At 39.4% G+C, this 21,011-nt stretch overlaps 1 protein-coding gene across 1 annotated transcript in view; it reads left to right on the forward strand.

Annotated features, from left to right (window-relative positions):
• The first annotated feature begins 1,913 nt into the window (after window positions 1-1,913).
• Window positions 1,914-21,011, forward strand: part of LOC132825016 (ADAMTS-like protein 1) — a 280,127-nt gene continuing 261,029 nt past the window's right edge. The window contains exon 1 of the mRNA XM_060840015.1: window positions 1,914-1,978. Within this exon, the coding sequence (XP_060695998.1) occupies window positions 1,916-1,978 (63 nt within the window). The 5' untranslated portion in view covers window positions 1,914-1,915. The remainder of the gene's footprint in view (window positions 1,979-21,011) is intronic.

Raw genomic sequence — 21,011 nt, forward strand, 5'->3', positions numbered from 1 at the left:
AAGACTGTGGAGGAGTTTGGATACAAGGCTGTGAATTTTAAAATGAATTTGTCGCTTGACTGGAAATTAATTCCCATTCCTGATGAAGAGCTTATGCCTGAAACATTGACTCTCCTGCTCCTCGGATGCTGCCTGACCTACTGTGCTTTTCCAGTGCCACACTATTTGACTTTGGAAATCAATTTGGAAAACTGAGCGATAGCAAGAGAAAACAGTAAAATAATACAATCAATGGATAAGAAAAACAATTCATCGTGTATAAAAAAATTCCATTGTAAAGAACTTACTTTTAGTGAACTTTTGTCTTTAATGGTGTGGGGTGGTTTATTCAGTGAAATACTGAGACACATATGCAGGGAAAACCAGCCAAAGTTTCCACTCATGCTGAGCGTGAAAATGTGTGGACATTGCAATAAGTTACTAAAAACCTCAACTGTCTTCCGCTGTCTACTGGTTGATAGGTACATTGATTGGGTTCACACATGTGAAGTAACGACTTGGATGAAATATTCATGGTTCATGTGGGACTGCGCATCAGAGAAGAGGAACCTTTATGGAAGGAGAAAAATGACAATGAAGGAAAGAGTTGTATAAAATGCAAACAACATTGTTAATGTACAAATGCAAGTGTGACCACAATCAGGAAATTAAATAGAAAATATATTTTGAACCTTCTTTTGAAATACAAATCCAGCATATGGAAAATATGATTCTATTGTTTCCCTCATAATTCTGCCATTCAGTCAGAAAATGAGCATTGGAGAAATGCACATCTTTTAAAACTATGAGAAGTATGTCTGTGTGTCTCCATTAATAAAAGTGTGTGAAACAAAAATGCAACTTCAAATTCTTAACTTTTTGCTACATTTAAATTAGTTGTGTTTATTAGGTTAATCTGTGAAAAGAAGTCTGCAGTGTTTAGCAGTGAATATTATTATTTAGATAGGTTTGAATTTAAGATGCAACAAAAACGAGCTAACTGTTCTGATACAAATGCCAATGTGAAACAATGATCAGACCAAATTTCACATTCATTTATAACTCGTTTGATCCTCCGAGTTGCAGTGCATTAGCACCATCTCACCGAGGAAAGTTCTGAGCAGTTAAAATCAGCAACTACAAACTTGTCTTCAGCTGGTCATTGGTAATAAAATACACATCAACTTGGTGAAAGTTATGAAAGACTGTGAAATGGACAACTTGTATCATTAGAACATTTAGAGCAGTCAAATCTGCTGCTAACAATCACTTTAATCTTAGTAGTGGCTAATGAGCTTCTTTGGTTAATACAAATGCGTTGCTGAAGGGCTGGAGGAAAAAAAACTGCTTAAACACAGCAGGAGCTCGGACTGTCAGGCAAGATTGATTTTAACAGCTTTCTATTATTTTCCCTAGTGTTAGAACATGGCATAACAGAAATATACACAGGCTGCCCACTACCTGGGTGTCAGCAATACCTCTGGAGCAGCTGGCATGTCTGATTGATGACTGAAGTCACTCAAGAGTCTTGTCATGTTCAAACGAGGGGCAGTGCAGTTGAGAGAGGACCCTATGGGGCAAAGGTTACTATAGCTGCGGCAGCAGTTATTGTGCCTCGTGCTCACTGACGGTCTGTTAGTCAATCGGACTGTACACACACACACGCTGCCTCCAGCTCAGGAATTTCCCCCCTCCCTTCACCGCCCCTCTTTCCTTTATTTGCATGTCTGATAAGGTAAAACCTGATTGGGCAGCCGCTGTGCCTGAATTTCCAAGTTGAGAGAAGCGTGCAGTCCGTTGTTCAGGAAGCGTGAGTGTTGCTGATGGGAGCAGAGAGACAGAGCCGTAGTGTGTGAGCAGAACCTTCTGTGACAGTGCATAGTGGAACAGTGTGCAATTGACTCCAGAGAGCAGGGACGCCAGAGCATCTCCAGTCATGGACCCATGTCATTGGACAGCAACTACTACATTTCTTCCGATCCTGCTCTGTGTTGCGATGGTAAATTAAATCACAGTATTATTTTCCTATTTTAATTTAATTCCTGAGTTCAGTTGTCTTCAGGGGACTTTTTATTTTATTGTATCGTTTAGTTCCTGGAGTTTGGAACCAGCTTTATGCGTAGAAGAATTATTTATTTAGCATTGGTACTGTTCCATAAATGAGAGCAGGTTTTCTATTATACCTTTTAAAATGCAATTGTTACTAAGCAACTGGCATCTGTTGATAGTTTAGAGAAGTGCAAATGCTTTTCCCGGTGAACGTATTTTATTTTAAGGGATACATGGGTTTTGTGATTTTTGGGGAGAGTGAGGAAGGCAGAATCGGATTGTTGAATAACAGTACATCTCACATAAAACAGCACATTCCATACATACAACAGCATAGCCTACAAATACTTACTGAGGTATTTGCCAAAGTAACAGCAGATTGACTCTTGTTTTCATTTAATCATTTGTTGTGCTGGGTTTTGATGTTTTCGAAAAGACTGGACCCTGCCCTTGAATGTTTTCAAGGTGGCTTAATGCCAAATATATTTGAATAATACGAAAACAACAAACTTTGTATAAGCTTAATAGTTAATTAATGATACTTTACAAAAAAAGTTTAACTGTTTTGCTATCGGTGGCATCACTGTTGAGATTGTTGAACAATTTATTGCTTTCAATTTGTTTTAATATGATAGTTGCTACTCCCGGAGTCTTTCATTGCATCCTTTCCATCCTCTGGAGAGCTAACGTCTGGTAACTGCATAACTGACACGCTGCGGGAGGAAAGTGCTGTGCTCTTGTGAAGTGACTTGGAACATTCTTCTGCGTAAAAGGCACTAAATAAGTGCAGGTTGTTGTTGCTGCAATGTCAAGTTACTCAGTCTAACCCCACCCTTTAATTTTTTTGCACGGAAGCTAATAATGTTGTACAGAGTTGGTGCCGACAGCTTTCCCCTAGAGAGCTTTGTTAGCGTAATATTAGCCGACGTTTGAAGCAGGCTGCAAGCATTGTTCATCTGTCTTTGGCAGGAAGAGAAATAGCGAAATACAATTCATTAATTAATGTTTGCTAAAGCGAAACTGTCTTCCTTCTCCAATCTATTACCTTTTCTGATTGTTTGTTTTTTCTGAGTGGCTAAGAGATTGGCAAGGTTGTGTCAGTGAAGTCATATCGTTTAATCTATACCTAGACATTACCAACTTGTGAGAAAGTGAAGGGAGACTGGGATTTAACTAGACAAAATAAAAGGAACACATGGCAAGCCTTGATAGAAATTAGTTACAATAGTGAGGCCAAATATATCAATGTTAGGTTTACTTACCTGTAAAGGTGTCAAGATTGCTATCCAGCCGTCAGCATTGAGAAATCTGCCTGTATTTAGGAAATCGTTAAGGGTATCCTTTTTTCCCCTCCTTTACAGTCCAATGAGGAAAAAGAAATTGTGGTTTAAAAAGTATGTAGAAGAGAACTGCAATCAATATGTAACCAGTTTGCCAAGAATTTTATACTTGGATCAAGAATATGGTTAAAGTCTGGATTTCTACAAACTTAATATAAAAACAGACAGTGCCCCATGGCTGAATGTGGAACTGAGTTACACAGAGCAGCGCAGTCCGCATTTTCATTCCTGTCCTTTGCTGAATTAACTGGGTGAAAGCCTGGGCACCAACAGGGGCTTTACAGACAATCTGAGAATTTCTGCTTTCGACTCCTGCCTGAAAGGTGTCTGTTTCTGGGTAAGTGGGCACATATGTGTAAACCCAGTAAAGGACAGTGGTTTTGCACCAGTCAAGGAATGCACACTCCAAATCCAAGAAATTGGAAGTACAGAGACAGAAATTTATTATCCACAGCTGTATCAGCAGTAATGACATCAACGACAGACCCGTCAAGGTCAGTCAATGCATCTTCACTTGTCATCACTGCACCAAGAACCTCTTGCACTGCTTAATGCAACACCGACCTCATCAGTCACCCATTTTGCTTAATGTTGCCTAATGCTCAGGATTTGTGCTTAACATTCAGGTACTCCACTTCATCCACATGTGCAACACTGTCACGTACATTCCAAGAGTGCCAATCTATGTCCAACTCTCACTGCATCTCTAGCCATTCCACTGTGGCAGGCAGAATCCTCTGCTTTGATTAATGGTGAGCTTGGCAGTGAAAAAGACACTTGGGTGTGATAGAGGGATACCCACATCCCACCTCCCTTCTGGTTCCTGCCTCAGTCAGAACAAAGTTTTTGGTGGGATGGCCCATGTTTGACCTCCTCATCCTGCCACCTGTTGAGGCTCTTCAATGACCACCTAGTCACCACTTTCCCAAATTGGGACTAACTGAGGTGCATGTGCTGTGTCAACGTGTAGCGTCCATGGCAGCTGAAACCATGCAGGCAGTTTCTCTCCCAGCTTGATTCAAGGACAGGACATTGAGAAAGGGGGACCACTCAGAGCCAGTGCCTGCCCTTGCTGCTGAGAAACTTGCCTTTGCTTCCGTGCCACCCTGCCCCGCCCCCCACCATTTGTAAAATCACCTGCCACATTACTCACCTGTGGCTGGGTTGCTGTGATCCTGGGATTCCAAGGGGTGCATTTCCTACAGCAGCCATGACTTCTTAGTGGTGCTGCTGAGCACTAGAGGTGCCTCTCTTTATGGGTGAGTTTTGTGACTCCACAATCTTGGTTCCAAGGGAGTGCCTACCAATAGGATTGCCATCGCCTCATTGGCTTGTGGCACAAGGGCCTTCCCATAGAGAGACACCATGACCACCTCCCCAACAGTAAGATTCCACCCAGTGTTACAAACCTGCTGACAATTTCTATCCCTCAAGGTAGCACCTAATAGCAGTGGACAAGGAGACCTGCATCTCTTGAGTCATAGAGAGAAGATCGTTCACCACATCTGCAACAGAGCCTATGGCATCCAAAGTCAGTGAGAATATGGAAGATAATGGTATGTTCCTATGAGACTTCTTCACTCCTACTTTGTCCACATTGTGATCTCTGGCATAAAGTGTAACCATGGACTTCTTGTTTTCCATTCATCCCCTGCTTTCTCCTTCCACCACATTGCTGATTTATCTTCTTTGCTTTCAGGCTCCCAAGAGTGGCCACCTGCTCAGCCATTGCAGGGGATAAAGAGACAGCAACAGCATAGCACTGATCAAGCCCCCTCTCTTATTTGACACTCACAGCCAGAGGTCAGATACTAACAGAACATCTACACTTGTATAAGGTTGGGATTGGCACATGGTGAGTCATGCAAGCTGCAAAGATCGAACAGGTTTGGCCATTCTTTCTCTAGAAAAGAGAAGACTGTGTGGTGACACAGTTGAGAACTTCAAAGTTTTGAAATGGTTTTGTAGGGTGGATACAGCAAAGGTGTTTCCATGTGTGGTGAGTCCAAAACTAATCATCATATATCCAGTAGAAAAATAGGAAGAAATTACATCCAGACAGTGGTGAGAAAATGGACCCAGTACCTTGAGGGAATGGTTGAGGTGAATTCTGCCAATGCATTTCAGGAGAAGCTAAATAAACATGAGAGAGAGAGAGGGAGATAGGATAGGTGAATTTGAGTAATAAGGCTCATAGAGGATAAACACATGCATCATTTGAGCTGAATAGATTTTTTTGTTAGTACTTGAACTGTTTAATGTAATTTATTTAACTTTGCCTTTAATGCACTGAATATTCAAAAAAAGGCACACAATGCAGAAACTGCTTAATTAGATTTTGCATTATGTGCAATGTTGGGATTAGTGAATCTTTACAATAGAACTGAATAATAATATGCCCTGAAATAACTAAGAGCGACACATACAATACATCATTTCTGGAATGCAGTGACTATTGTTATGTAGACAACATGGTAAATATCCCATATAGAGTATGAGGAATGGCTTGTTAATCAATGTCTGGTGACCTTTTTGAAGAGGAATGTTGGCTGAGACACAGAGAGAACTTTGCACTACTCTTCACTTCTTATATCATTACTTTGAACTATCAATTAGGACCTTGAGTTAATTACATTGGTGAATGTGGCAGCATTTTGGACGGACTGTCAGCCGAATTTGACATTCAGCTTTCATTTAACAAGTGGTAGAATTGCCAAATGATATTCTGTCAAATTGACAACCGATTACTCTAGTGAAGGATTGGTGGGTGATTAGTTCCCAACAGCAGCTTTGTGTTGAACCTTCAACAACTTCTTTCAGTTCAAGTGTGGTACCCCATTAGCAACAGAAGACCATGGATTTACCCCTTTATTCTTGCAAAAATAAAGCATTTTCTAAGGAAGAAAATTCAAAAAAATAATTCTTGCATTCTTCTGTGCATGAAGAGTTAACAAATTTTCTTTCCCAATACTAATGTGTATCTCAATGATCAACATGCAAAAGACAACTTTACAGTATTTTTGTTTCATTAAACATCATGCAAATCACTCCATACATACTTGCACATTGACGCGTCACTATGCCTGGATGACAGGCAATTGATGTGGCTCTGCAGGGCTGGGTGTGCATGGGTGAAAACTATATTTGACAGCACCTGCAGGCAAAGATATCTCAGGATCCCATTTCTGTCATGTAATTTCTTCACTGTTGAAGAATAACACTGTACACTGTCTATACTGTGTGTAAGGGAGAGCTGAGGAGAGCTTGTTCCACCATGCTCTCAGGAAATTCTATTGTGTGATTAATGAGGGACTTGATGGTACATATTTACAGATTTGTTGCAATTTTGTCAGTTTTCTTCTGACATTTGAATTCTCACAGATGTCACGTAGCATGTCTGATATAAATATTTTAAGGGTAAGACATTGATTTTTCTACAACAAGCTGTGAAAGGATTGGTCATTTTTGGACTGCTGTGACTGATTCAGGAAAGTAAAAATAATCCCTTGTATTTTAGTATTGAAATTCAGACATTAAAACTAACGATATAGTGAGAAATCAAACTGCACCTGGCATTAATGGGCCATCTCCATCTTAAGGATCCATGTTGTAGTGCAACTGCCCTGAGAGATGTGGAACTGATGAGGAGTATCAGGCTGTATTTCATTTAAAACAAAAGGAGTTCATGCTGTGCAGAAAATTTATGCACAACAAATACACAATAAACTTTTCAGCTGTGACAAGGCACACATTTAGGGTATGAGAGTTATTGATTAAGGTATCATTTCAAATATTCTAAGTTTGCATCAAATGTTTTTCCTTTTTCCTTTTTCCATCATATATTTGATTCCAATTGTTTGCTTTTACTGAACTTTGAAATGAAATTTCTTGTTCATAATTCATCTGCAAATAGATAGAAAAGCTATCTTTATTTAAGGAAAGTGATTCATTTCAGATAGATTTGTAAAAGAGGTTTTCTGCAACTTTTGTTAAGTTTGTGATTTCATTTAAAAAGTACAGAAGAATGACTTTGTTGCTAAACTTACTTCTGGCCAACCGATACAGTAATTTAAACAGCAAATATCTCAAAATTAATGTGTGATGTTAGGCAAGGTCACTGTGCCCAGGGACCTGATTGTAGTTCAGTCTTGAAAAGTGGCTTCCCTGTGTTGATCCTTGCTGTGATATGAAATAGTTATAGCCCTGCCTGGTTTCAACTTAGAATGATTGTTGAGGAGTTGTATGGAAAGGAAAATGGTCTCAATTTACTCTACAGTTCACTAAATTACTTTGCAGCTTTACTCCGTTAATTTCTTATTGGCTGTTAAGATGCTAAGTACAGTTAATTTGTTCCATTGCTAATGCAGCAAAATCAAGTTAATTGCTTCCTTTGATTTTGTAGAGAATTGTAAAGGTGGTTGATTTTATTTTAAAATTCTAGGCTTTGTCTTAATTTCTTGCAGTTCTTTCATATATTTGCTTCATTTCCATTGCAAAGTGCCTTACAGCATTAGAATAATATATTTCTTGCAAGATTCGCAGTGCACATGAAAGTAATTACTACAAATCTTTCAAGTATGCATTAACACTGAGACACCTGTCTTACTGTCCATTGGAAATCCATTCAAATTAAAAGGCAGCAAATCGTGAACATGCAGCCTGAAATTTTCTAAGATTTGCTAGCAGCAGGCAGGATACAATACCTCAAAGTTTGACAAACACAAAAGATTTACCCTTCGCCTTGTTATGAGATACTGCTGTGAAGTCTTTGTGACTAAAGACTGGGATACATTTTCTCAGGAATTGCCTCCCCATGGAGGTCTTCCAATGATTACAAAAATGCAATAATTTGAGTGACTAGAATGATCAATCATACATTGCTCCAATGAAAGTCACAAGGAGATGTGATCATCTAGTTTGAACTTGTATGTATAAGTAATGCCCTATTAATCTTTACACTCTGTGACAATCCAATGACTTATTTATAGCCCCGTTACTAACAAATTCCAATTTATGATTTCTTCCCTGCCGTCCACCTCAGGTCATGAAATTATAGCTTCTGCAATTTGGTGACCTAGTCTCTGCCCCTTTCATTTGGAATGAGGAATGAAGTGCATGACATAATTCAGATTAATACTATACTCAGCATTGAGTAATGAGCTAGGAATGTGACAAACTAGAATTCTTATACATTCTTTTAACATGCAAGAGTTGAGAAAAGTTGAACTAATCTTGCAGTTTTTTTTCAAGGAAGACCTTGCAGGTACTTTTGATATTTATTAACCTTGAGCTTTTTATTTTGCATCAATATTGGGGAAATGGTTGCAACCATTTTAACTTGAAAGATATTGCCAGAGTAATCTGAAATAAAGTGATTAGATCTTATTTAGTAATGTGAAGTAATCTGCCAATTTATTAATTTGTAATTTATCAATTATGCCTAAAGTATTGATACCATAATTATATTCCCTGCCAAATGGAGATGTCCTTCATGTTTCAAAAGGCAGTATTGTTTTACGCGTGCTGAAAAATAACAATAGAAGTTGGTGCTAGCTGGTAATGCACGATAAGCAGTAGGAGCATATGTTTTTCCCGAAGCTTTGGAGGCTGAGGAGTGACCTTATAGAGGTTTATAAAATCATAAGGGACAAGGTATTTTTCCCTGGGGTGTGGGAGTCCAGAACTAGAAGGGAAAGATATAAAAGGGACGTAAGAGTAACTTTTATTGAGCCTGTATGGAATGGGCTGCCAGAAGAAGCAGTGGAGGCTGGTACAATTTTCCAAAATTTAAAAGGGTATATGAATAGGAAGGGTTTAGAGGGATATGGGACAAGTGCTGGCAAAATGGGACTAGATTAGGCTGGGATATCTAGCCTGTATGGATGAGTTGGACCAAAGGATCTGTTTCTGTGCTGTACATCCTATGGCTCCCAGACCCTATGAAACAAGCTGTCCATTATCAACCTTGTTCATATGACATTAGTTGGGTATAGGTTTCAGATAGACTCCTGCCAGTGTCCAGCTAAACCCACTGGAGTTTAAACCATGTGTTTAATGTGTCTAACTCCAATAGTTAGCAATCAGAGAATGGTTTGAATGCAGCTGCCACTTCCAGGAAATGCTTGCAAGTAACAGAGTCGGGGGGTGCTAATTGGAGGGTCTTGTCTTGTGGTCAAGCAGTGGAAGTGGATCTACATGTATTTCTATGGTCAGGTAAGGCAGTGGAGAAGATGTTCCAGGACAAATCACATGTGTCATATTTTGGGCAGACAGATATTGACAAGGTGCTGGGGGTGTTCAAGAGGGGAAAGGAGGAGACAGCCTAGTGGTGTTATTGCTGAACTGTTAATCCAAAGAGTCAGATGATGTTCTGGGACTTTGGTTCAAATCCCACCATGGCTAATGGTGGAATTTGGATTCATAGAAAATAATCCATTGCCAAATGTTGGGGAAACCCATTTGGTTCACTAATGACCTTCATGGAAGGAAACTGCCATTGCGACCTGGTCTGGCATATTTGTGGCTCCAGACCCAGCGAAATGTGGCTCTGCCGTTTGGGCAATTAGGGATGGACAACAACTACTGGCTTAGCCAGAATGTCCTCATCTTGTGAATGTATAAATAATAAGAAAATGTATTAGGAGCACTTGAATAGGATTTAGGAGGAAGTCTTGAGTTTCCTCTTTGAGGGAGGAAGATCTTGAGTGTGATGGTGTTGAGGTGGAAGGGTGAGTTCTCCAGTCTAATAAGGATGAAATGGAGAATCTTGGGACAGGCTAGTGGTCTGAAGTGGCCAGGTGAGTTCTCAGGGAGGGAACAACAAAATTTAACTTTGTACTACACAGAGGAAAATATAGCAAACTCTGCTGGGGACTTTAATAGCTTTAGCATGCTCTGTTATTTCTTACTTATTATTGACTGATAAGAATTATGTCACTAGGTGTCTGATCAACATTCCCTCTAAGCTACATGACTGCACATGTTGCAATCCATGCAGCTGGGAAGAAAATTGAAATGAAATCTGGGGGTTTATATCCTCCCACCTCAAATAATTAGGACTAGGATTAGGATTCCTACTCCCTTAAACTTCTAGCTGAGCATTTCCAGGTTGACCCTGTGTCTGTCTTAAGTCAGTAATCTCTGAGATGTTACAATTGCCTCTGTGGATGTGTTAAGGATAAGGTGGGGTTGGATGGATTGTGACAATAGTCAACCAAAATAAAGCATGGCGATTTCCTGGAATGGCTAATTTGGCAACAAACTCCCCTAAATTAATTCACCACGTGGTACAACCCATGATTGTTATTGGACATTAAGATCACTGGAGAATTGATCTGAATTAGCACAGGGAGGTGAATTGCAGTCAGTAATCAATGTAAGGATTGTGCCACATTACTGGCTGAAAGGCTTAATGTTCTGCAGCTAAGTGGTAAAGCCACTGCGCAGTATTTGTGTAGCAGATAATCAATTGTATTTATGTAGTGTATAAAGTATGCTATATTTATTAAAAATAAATACTGAATATTTAATATTTCTATAAATTTTGATTTACTCAAAATCAATTGTTAGAGAATATTTATGTAAAGAGAACAAGATGAATGAACCTATGAATTTCCGATGATTCACTTCTGTTGTTTCCTCTGAATCCATATTTTAACAGAGTACGGTGAGAGCACACACTGCTTGAAAACTCTTGTCCCATAAATATAATTGTTTGTATTTATTTGTATTGCTTGGTATTCCTGATATTTGACTCTTTATGGTATCTGGATTAAGAGAAGAAACTCCCAGGGCTGTTGGTGTGACAGTCATTGTTGTATTATGTTCTCAGCAAGTATACTGCATTCCTCGAAGGAATATGCTCAAGATATGATCACTGTGTCTTATCTTTTAATCTTCAGATCACATGCTGTCAGACTCCATCTTAACTGGTGTTGCTAAAAGAATGACATATTGATGGAAGTGTGTTACTACTGGTGACTGAATAGTTCAATGTGAGCCCTGAACTGAAGTGTCTTTGACTGTAGCAAATGTATCTAACAGAAACTAATCAGCATCTGTTGATAGTTTTAATATTGCATTCAGGTTTTATGTCACAGGACCTAACATCAGCACTTCTGCATCAGGTGCAATTGCCTAGCTGAAGGCAAAGCACACATCATGATGGCAGATCATTATAAGAAATCATGGCCATTTATAAAAGAATCCAGGTTCTTAGTGGTAGACACTTGGAAATATTGTTGAACATCAGCTAGATGGCAGTCCTGGACTTAGCATAGATTTCTGAGTAGAGATCTGTAAATTTATCAACTAAAAAGCAGAGCTACATTTTTCTGGTTAAAATAGAAGTTCTGCCAATCTAGATACTCAGTCTATCTTTTTTGAAAAAAAAAGAATGAACTGACAGTCTGCTACTTATGGAAAAAGCATTAAGCTCTCCTGAAAGAAATTCAGCTATTCAAACAATAAACCACAGTGTTTTTTTTTGACATTGCCCAACTCAACTGCATACAGAGATTCATTGACATCATTATTCTGGCTTCAGCTCGCACCAATGCAGAGGGAAGTCTTTGGTTATACTTTGAACGAATAGTCGAAAGTGACCAAAAATCAAGATGGTGCAGCAACAGTGAAAATTCAAGTGGAACAGAAATAAATCAGGCAAAAGCAATTTTTAAAACCATATACTGCACTCTTTGTCATTGATACCATTAATGAATTACTGAAATTCAAATAAAATATGCCATTTTATTTTTCCGATGAAGAAAGAAATGACCTAAAGAAGAGATCTCTGAAAATTTTACTTACTCACAAGTGCAAGAAAGGACTTTACTGACTTAATATATGCATTCCTCTTGTGGAAGATCAGCAAGATACAGAAAAGATCTGGATGTACTTGAACACCAATTTGGGGTAAGGATTTTTTAACACACCCCCAACTCGTCATTGAAACAGTAACCCCAGAGTCTTTTGATGGGTTTTTCAAAAGATGTGACAAAAGCAATGAGCTTGACTTTTCAGAAAAAGAACTTTGAGATACTCATCAATGATCACCTCTGCATTAATTAAAGTCTTTAGGACTTGTCTTCTTGGCAAGGAAAAAACTAACAGCCATTCATTAATGCATTACTTGAAGATGCATGCAAGCATGAACTTTGGCTATCAATAATTCAAGATCTATTCCAGCAAGGATTACACGCTTTTGGGGCAGCCAACACTATTGCTATGGTTGGTAAAGCACGCCAAACTAACAAGATGTGTTTTGTTGCAACTACCCAAAAGCTATTCAGCTTTTCTTCACATTTGCACCGAAAGATAATTGGTATGTGTGTGTGTGCAGGAAATCTGGCTTGAAAATCCAAGCCAGACCGCAAGACAAATGCAAGTGACAAGAGGTCAATGCAGTATCATGATGCTGGCAGCAAGCAAAGTATTAAGAGCATAACCATCAACACGAAAGGAAAGTGTACAGTTGACTGAGTGAACAATAAAGTTTGGAAGATGTCTAAGTTTTTCATATTGTTAACCTCACACCATGTTGTTAATATAAGGTGATGAGAAGCTTTTATGATCATTTATATCAGGTGTGCTGAATAGATCAGTGGCACATCCTGAAAGCTAGAAGTAACACAGCAAGTGGTATCATTGTATTACCACTGCACATCCTGAAAGTCATGAAACGTAGCATACTGATAGTTCATGGTACAACCTACAAGAGATTGTCTCCCAGAGTATAACATCACCAGTTGTGCATTGTCAGAATCACACTGCTGTGCCAATGTGTGAGCTGATGCTGGCTTCCTGAAATCTTCTACCTGCTATATACTCCAAAACATCACAATAGTTCAGTTTCAAAACACACCCACTCTGGGAGAACAGACTAGGTGTAGCAGAAAAGAATTCATCAACACTCTCAAACAAATCTACCCAGTGCTTTGACATCATTAGCAATTTTATGAATGGTGCAATATTGCAGTTCAGGGATGATGCCTTATTTATTGTTCCTTCAAGTAAGTGATGCTCACATTGAAGAGAATCTTGAGGTGGAACTGAATAAGGTGGGGTGAAATGGAATCATTTGAAAAGTTGGCTACCATACTGATTTATATGGTTCCACCGCACACAGTATAAAGATCGCACGTAAGATTATGCCAGTGTCTAAGACACCTCAACTTTACTTATACAGTATCCACATTAAATATTGATGCTAGAAGAATTATATCCTAAAGATTTCAAAGCGATGTTCTTCTCCAAGTTAGATGTAAAGGACGGCTAGATGTCTACCCATTTTCGTAAAAGGATCCCAGGCGATCACATCATTACAAACATTGTTTGGATGGTTGCCATTTTGGCTATTCCAGTAACAAATGGATTGATTCTTAAAGACGTACCTGAGTATATTTTCACAGCTACTGATACTATGATTATGGGTTGCGAAAAAGGCAGAGCATGACCCTATTATTCACTGGCTGATGGTAGTGATATAACAACATGGATTGGTACAACAAAATGTATCAGATAAATGTTACCATGATTAGCAAGTTTGCATCCAGATATTTAGCCCAGGGAACCTCTCCTGGTGTAGATAATTTGAGGATGTTAAGCAAATGTCAACTCAGCATGATAAAGGAGATCTGCAACATTGCATCAGATTTTTCAACTTCCCACCATATTGTCCAACACGTGGCAAGTTATCTTCACTGCAAAATTTACTGAATGATGTGCATGATGTATGGCAACATAATCATCAATACATCTTTGATTCTTTCAAGCAGACTCTGTCAAAAAAGAAAATTTGCTTGTTACAACACTGTGAACTCCAGGAAATCGTGATTCATGATGTGATGTATTGTGTAAAGGCCTTAGCAGTGACTGATTTGAGCCGAGAAACCTATTGCTTTTGGTTACAAAACCCAGTCGCCTGCGCAAGTGATCTACCCATATTTTCTGCTTGCTCACTGATTGTGTATCGCTTCATTCTCCCATGTCATTGAGGCTGCATGTCTGTGCCTTAGATTGGTTCAGCACTTGGTTGCTGAGCAAGGTTTTTACACTTGCCTCTGAGTAGATGTTGTGAGACATTAACTCTGCTATTGAACATCATATGGTTTCCCACCTGCTTCTCCAGCAAGGCATTTAATGATGAAATAGTTCATAAGCTACTAAAACTTGTTTAAAATTCCATCTGACCCTCTGAGCAGGTTCCCAGTTCATGCAGGTTAATATACTCCTCTTGATCTACACATAGATTCTGGCAACTATGGAGTTGAAGATATTCTTCGGACAGATCTGTTGCATTTTGCCCAGAGCCAGTGTTGACTGTTAAAATCTACAAGTGCCAGAAGATAAGCAGTTACCAAGAGCTGAGTTAGCCAAAGATGGCCTGATAGCATTGAACAAAATACCAGGAAGATTGAATCATTTTAGGCATACATAAGCAAACTTGGTATATCATGGCTAGTGATTTTCAAGTCCTAATATTGAAAGCATTATGCCATGGTACCATGACCATTTTATGTCAGGAACACGAAGTTATTATATGCAAATTCATGTCTTCTGCATGAATCAGTGTACAAGCAGAGATGAATCAGGATATTCATTTTACATTTGGTGTGCCTCAACACAATCAGTGAAGGAAAACTTTACGCCCACACAATGTTCTCGAAGTTCCTCAGATGAAAATAACAACAGACTTCTTGATGGTGTGTGGGGAAGATTACATCCTTGCGGCATTGATAGTACCATGAGTGCTGCAGCCAACACTGATACAGTAACCACTATTCTCGGATTATTCATTGTCTCACCAAAGGTAGTGTCTGACAAAGACTGCGCTTGACAAGGTAAGCATTACACAATGTGAGGAGTGACCCATTTCATATTGTCATTCCCCTATCCTCACTCTGATAGTGCATTGCATACTCTCTGCAAGACTATCAATTCACTGGTCATAAAATGTAGAGTGGAAAAGCAGTGTTTTTACATTGCATTGCTGCATTTTTGGGTAACACCAATGGAGAAGGAATAACAGTTCCTATTCAGGTGTGAAAAACTTGTCCATCATCTCCAGTTGCTGAACAATTCTAAGACACAGGACATTCAGCTTCAAGGATGGGGGAGAATGAAGGGATACATAATCAGTGAATATAGAACATAAACAGTACAGCACAGAACAGGCCCTTCAGCCCACGATGTTGTTCCGACCATTGATCCACATGTAAGGCAAACCTAATGTATGAACCCTCAAATTTCTGTGACCATATGCATGTCCAGCAGTCTCTTAAATATCCCCAATGATCTCGCTTCCACAATTGCTGCTGGCAATGCATTCCATGCTCCCACAACTCTCTGCATAAAAAATCCGCCTCTGACATCCCCTCTATACTTTCCGCCAAACAGCTTAAAACTATGACTCCTTGTTTTAACAATTTCTGCCCTGGGAAAAAAGTCTCTGGCTATCAACTCTATCTATGCCTCTCATTATCTTAGTTAAAAATCGCACAACACCAGGTTATAGTCCAACAGGTTTAATTGGAAGCACACTAGCTTTTGGAGCGACGCTCCTTCATCAGGTGTACACCTCAATTAGATCCCCTCTCTTCCTTCTTTTTTCCAATGAATATGTAACGAACTACTGGAACTGAGTCTGAAATTCAAGTTCAAATACTTGGACACCAGCAAAGGTTTCTCAAATATGCAATCATCTCAGACCATGCAGTCATTACTGAGCGTGGTTTTACATTGTGAAAGAACAGAAATCAGCTCAAGCCAATGTATGGTGCTATAATCATGCATCAAGAGAGTGAAGATGAAAACTCTAACAATGAATGATTCTGCAGTGTTATTGTGTGATGACAACAAGCAGAAAGACCACCAATTTCTCAACCAACAGCAACTAAGCACAGCATGTACCTCTCCATTAGGGTACAGAAATGGCCTTGTTTCCAAATCTCCAAAGCTTTATAATGAAGCTTGAATTATTAATCTTGTTAGCTCTGTGTTTACCTATACATATGATCACTAAATTGACAACAGGTGCCCATGTAAACCTGTTTGGTATTTTTTTAATCTTTAGAGAAAGGGATACATTGTGTGATGTTTCAGTTCATATACAGTATGACTGGAAAGGGTAGCATGGTGGCTCAGTGGTTAGCACTGCAGCTTCACAGTGCTGGGGACCTGGGTTCAATTTCAGCCTCAGATGACTATCTGTGTGGAGTTTGTGCATTCTCCCTGTGTCTGTATGTGTTTCCTTTAGGTGTTCTGGTTTTCTACCACAGTCCAAAGATATGCAGGTCAGGTGGATTGGCCATTCTAAATTGCCCATAGTGTTAGGCGCATTAGTCTGTGGGTGATGGGTCTGGGCGGGCTGCTCTTCGGCGACGTTTTGGGTTGAAGGACCTGTTTCCACACTGTAGGGAATCTAATGTAATCTAAATCTATAGATGTACTCATAACATCATTACTGTATCATAGCATGTGACCAGATGTCAAACTCTATCTGGACAGGGGCTGATCCAACCATGACATATTGATGAAAGTGTTCATAATTAAATAACTTAACATCAGATCTGATGCTGAAGTGCACATGGTTGCCATTTATATGGAGTTGTAAGAAGCATCTTTTGAATTTTTCAGTACCATATTACTCATGTCTGATCCTTCTGTCAAGTGAGTGAATATAAGCATTGCTGCATTAGGTACAACGATGCTGTTGGAGACAAAGCCCTGACCATGGTGGCAGATCTGTCATCAGCCTTGCGTTTCAGCTTGAAGGTGCATCATCATTCCCCTGACAATGAAAGTTCTGCCCATAACCTTACTGTTTCCCAATCTTGTTGGGTGGGGAGGCTAGCTCATTAAATTGTGTGACATAACTGCTGAAGATGAAGGTTGCCTTCTCCATCATCTTTAAGTATAGGAAACTGCAGGCTCTCTTCCTTGGAGTATGGGAGAAGGAAAACACTTCTTCACTTAACTAGGATCTCTTCTAGTTGACAAGGTACAGTTTATTGCATGTTAGCAACTAGCTATACATTACATGGGATATACATTTGAGGATGACCAGACGAATGCCCAAGCTGTTTTGTCCACAGGTCCATCATAGTGGGTGGTACTCATGACATTCTCCAGTGTTAACCCTTTTTAGACAATTATCCAACAAAACATGTCAAAGCCATTTGGGAATTTGAATGCAGTTAATAAAATCTGCAAATTAAATTGTCAGTCGTAGTAAAACTCCAACTTTGAAGAAGAAAATCTCCCATCCTTACCTGGTCTGAGCCTGTCTGTGATTCCAAATCCATATGGTTGACCCTTAACCAACAAGCCATTCACTAATGTTGAATACATACTACTGTAACAGTTTTAAAAGGCAACCCATTACCATTTCCTGAACCCCGTGAAAGACAATAAAATGATCATTCTGCTACTGAAATCTATATTCTAAGCATACATTAATAAAAATGTTTCACCAAGCTTTTTTAATTTCTCAATATCACAGGAATCATGATTTATGGCACAGTGACAAAGATTTTTTAAAATTCTTTGCATGGTCTTCCCTGAACTGGCACTCTCATCACCCAGATCATTTGTAGTGCCATGAGTGTGGCTATCCTGCTGATAAATTACTGAAAACTACAGTCCCAATCATCCAAGTTTAGGACACCCATGGACATCAGACCTCTGACTGCCTTATGTCTGAGACAATCAGTACTTGTGCTTCCACCTGGAATTTGAACAAAAAAACTGGGCATCTTGTAGTTTATAGTATAATTGCTGTTAGAAAGACGCAGTGTCTCTTTAAATCAAAGACGTTTCTTTTTGACCGAATTAAAATAATTCAGGAGCAGCTGCATCAATGAGCTGTATTAGCACAGTTGAAGCATGAGAATGATGTGAATGTAGTGGGAGAAAGTGAGGGTGAATCAGTGCCCTGAGGCAATGGATTGTGAGGGAGCATCTTCTGATAACCACTGAGGCAGTTAATGACCATGACTGAAGACTGTATTGAGGGTAATTACGATTCACTAAAGCTTTGGAAATGGCCAGTGGGGAAAAGAATCATGTGGTGCGTGAATGCTTTTCTAAGTACAGAGTATGAAGTGTTGGCGTGTAGCTGCATATTTTTAACATGCCAAGATACGAGATCACATTTCAGCTTTCTCTATTCATTGCATACCTTTCAGAATTAGAACCAAATTATCATTATACACATCAGGAACACTAAACATCAACTTATTTTTCATCTGTTCTGAATAACAGTTTTTGGACAATTAGAGTAGTGAATTTAAAATACTGTAATTTGTCCTTTTATATATTGTACTACTTAAATATGAAATAAAAGACCAGTGAATGACTTTATCGTTTGAGAAATGTTCTTGTTCATTAATTCTGAAATAGTTTAAATACAAATTGAACAACACAATTTTGAAGAAGAACCCCGCATTGACCCATCCCCTGTGCCTCACCCACAGCCCTACAGAGACCACATCACACCCCCTTTTCCCAGCTGTACCCGGAGCCCCACACAACCGCACTACAAAGAACAAACAAGTGAAAAAAGGGTTCATTTCTCAACAAAGTTGAGGAGCCTTTCTGCAATCCTAGAAATGTTGGCACATTACACGGAACAGGGTACCACTGCTGTTTGTGATTAAATTATGGATTGTTCTTGGACAATATTTTGAGTTTTTTTGGAGGAAAGAGTGATGGAATAGGCTGTTTCTCTGTGCTTTGAAGTATCTTGAATTTCATGAACAACAATCAAGAAAACTGAAGTGTCTGTGTAGTCACAAAGGTATTCATTGAATAATATGTCCAAATTTTGGAAATATTTCATTGCAGATTGATCCACACATTTTTCTTTGACAAAGGTTGAGTATCATTTTCACCACTGATGATTCTTTCACTGCTGAAAATAATTCCTGATTTGGCCAGAAGTGAATTGAAGGACTGAATGTGGGTTACACAGTTGGGCAACCTCTAGAAAGCTATGTTTACCTGTACTGCCATGACCTGAAGGTATTTGCAGTAAATGTAGGATTGCTTAGCTGAAACTTATCTGTGCATGTTAAACTGTGTTCCCACTCCCTGGTGCTTTCCACACTAATCTGTGGAGGTAAGTCAAATGTGACACAGAAAAGCAAAGTTTTCATCTTGTAATCTTTAAGGGGTGTCTGAATGCCTCTAGGATTCTAAAGTACTCAAATTCGCTTAGTTCCCAGTACTCTGTCAGTGTTCCATGAACTCAAAGCTATTCCATCCAAACCAATCTTTGAGGCACATATTTAACTCCTTGACTTCTTTTTTATTCATTCACAGGATGAGGGCGTCACTGACGAGGCCGGTATTTATTGCTCATCCCTAGTTATCCCAAAGGCAGTTATGAGACAGCCACATTGCAGTGAGTCTGGAATCACATGTAGACCAGATCAAGTAAGGATGGCAAATTCCTTCCTCAACTTGAATAGTTCCCTGAACCAAGGTTAAGCCATAGTCAACTTGCTCATCGTCCCTGCAGTCTCCACTCCCATTCACACAGTTTGCAAGAATCTCAGTACCGGGGCCAATTTTGACTGCTGAGTCCTCATACACTGCTTTGCCTGCAGGCACACTCTCCTGTCTCAGTTCACGGGCCAATTTTGAATTATCTAATTTGAAGAACATGACTGCTCTCAGCAGCAAAGTGACCAGTTAATCTCCCCCTCCCTGATGTAGCAGTGAACATGCCACAGACTCCAGGTCCTTATCTTGGATCTGAGGTTTCCGGAGCTTCAAGTATTTCCTACAGAGGTGTTTGTCCTGTGTTACATTGGTATTCAGCAGCTTATCCATGTTGTAGCAATGACACAACAACTAGCCTGCCATCACTATCTTAGTTGAAATAACTTTTAAATAAAGCACACAAGACTTCCTGCTCTTTACAGTTCATTGTATTAGAGTCATAGAGCTGTACAGTATGGAAACAGACCTTTTGGTCCAACTCATCCATGCTGACCACATATCACAAATTAATCTTGTCTCATTTGTCAGCATTTGGCCCATATACCTCTAAACTCTTCCTATTCATGTATCCATCCTGATGCCTTTTATTTGTTGCAATTGTACCAGCCTCCACCACTTCTTCTGGAAGCACATTCCATCCACTCACTGGCCTCTGTGTAAAAACGTTGCCTTTTAGGTGCCTTTTAAATCTTTTCCCTCTCAATTTAAACAGATGCCCTCTAGACTTAGACTCCCCTACCTTGGGGTAAAAACCTTGATTATTCACCCTATTCATGCCCCTCATGATTTTATAAACTTTAGTAAGGTCACCCCTCAGTCTCTGATGCTCCAGGGAAAATATTCAGACTCTCCCTATGGCTCAAATACTTGAACCCTGGCAACATCCTTGTAAATCCTTTTTGAACCCTTACAAGTTTCACAACATCCTTCCTATAGCACCGATACAAGAATTGCAGACAGTATACTAGAATTGGCCTCATCAATGTCCTGTGTAGCAGCAACATGACCTCCCAAACCCTATACACAATGCCTTGACCAATAAAGGCAAGTGTACCAAACGCCTTCTTCTCTATCCTGTCTACCTGCAAGTCCACTTTCAAGTGACTATGAACCTACATTCCAAGGTCTCTTTATTCAGCA

This window comes from Hemiscyllium ocellatum, chromosome 2, assembly GCF_020745735.1.
Source record: "Hemiscyllium ocellatum isolate sHemOce1 chromosome 2, sHemOce1.pat.X.cur, whole genome shotgun sequence".
NCBI lineage: Eukaryota > Metazoa > Chordata > Chondrichthyes > Orectolobiformes > Hemiscylliidae > Hemiscyllium > Hemiscyllium ocellatum.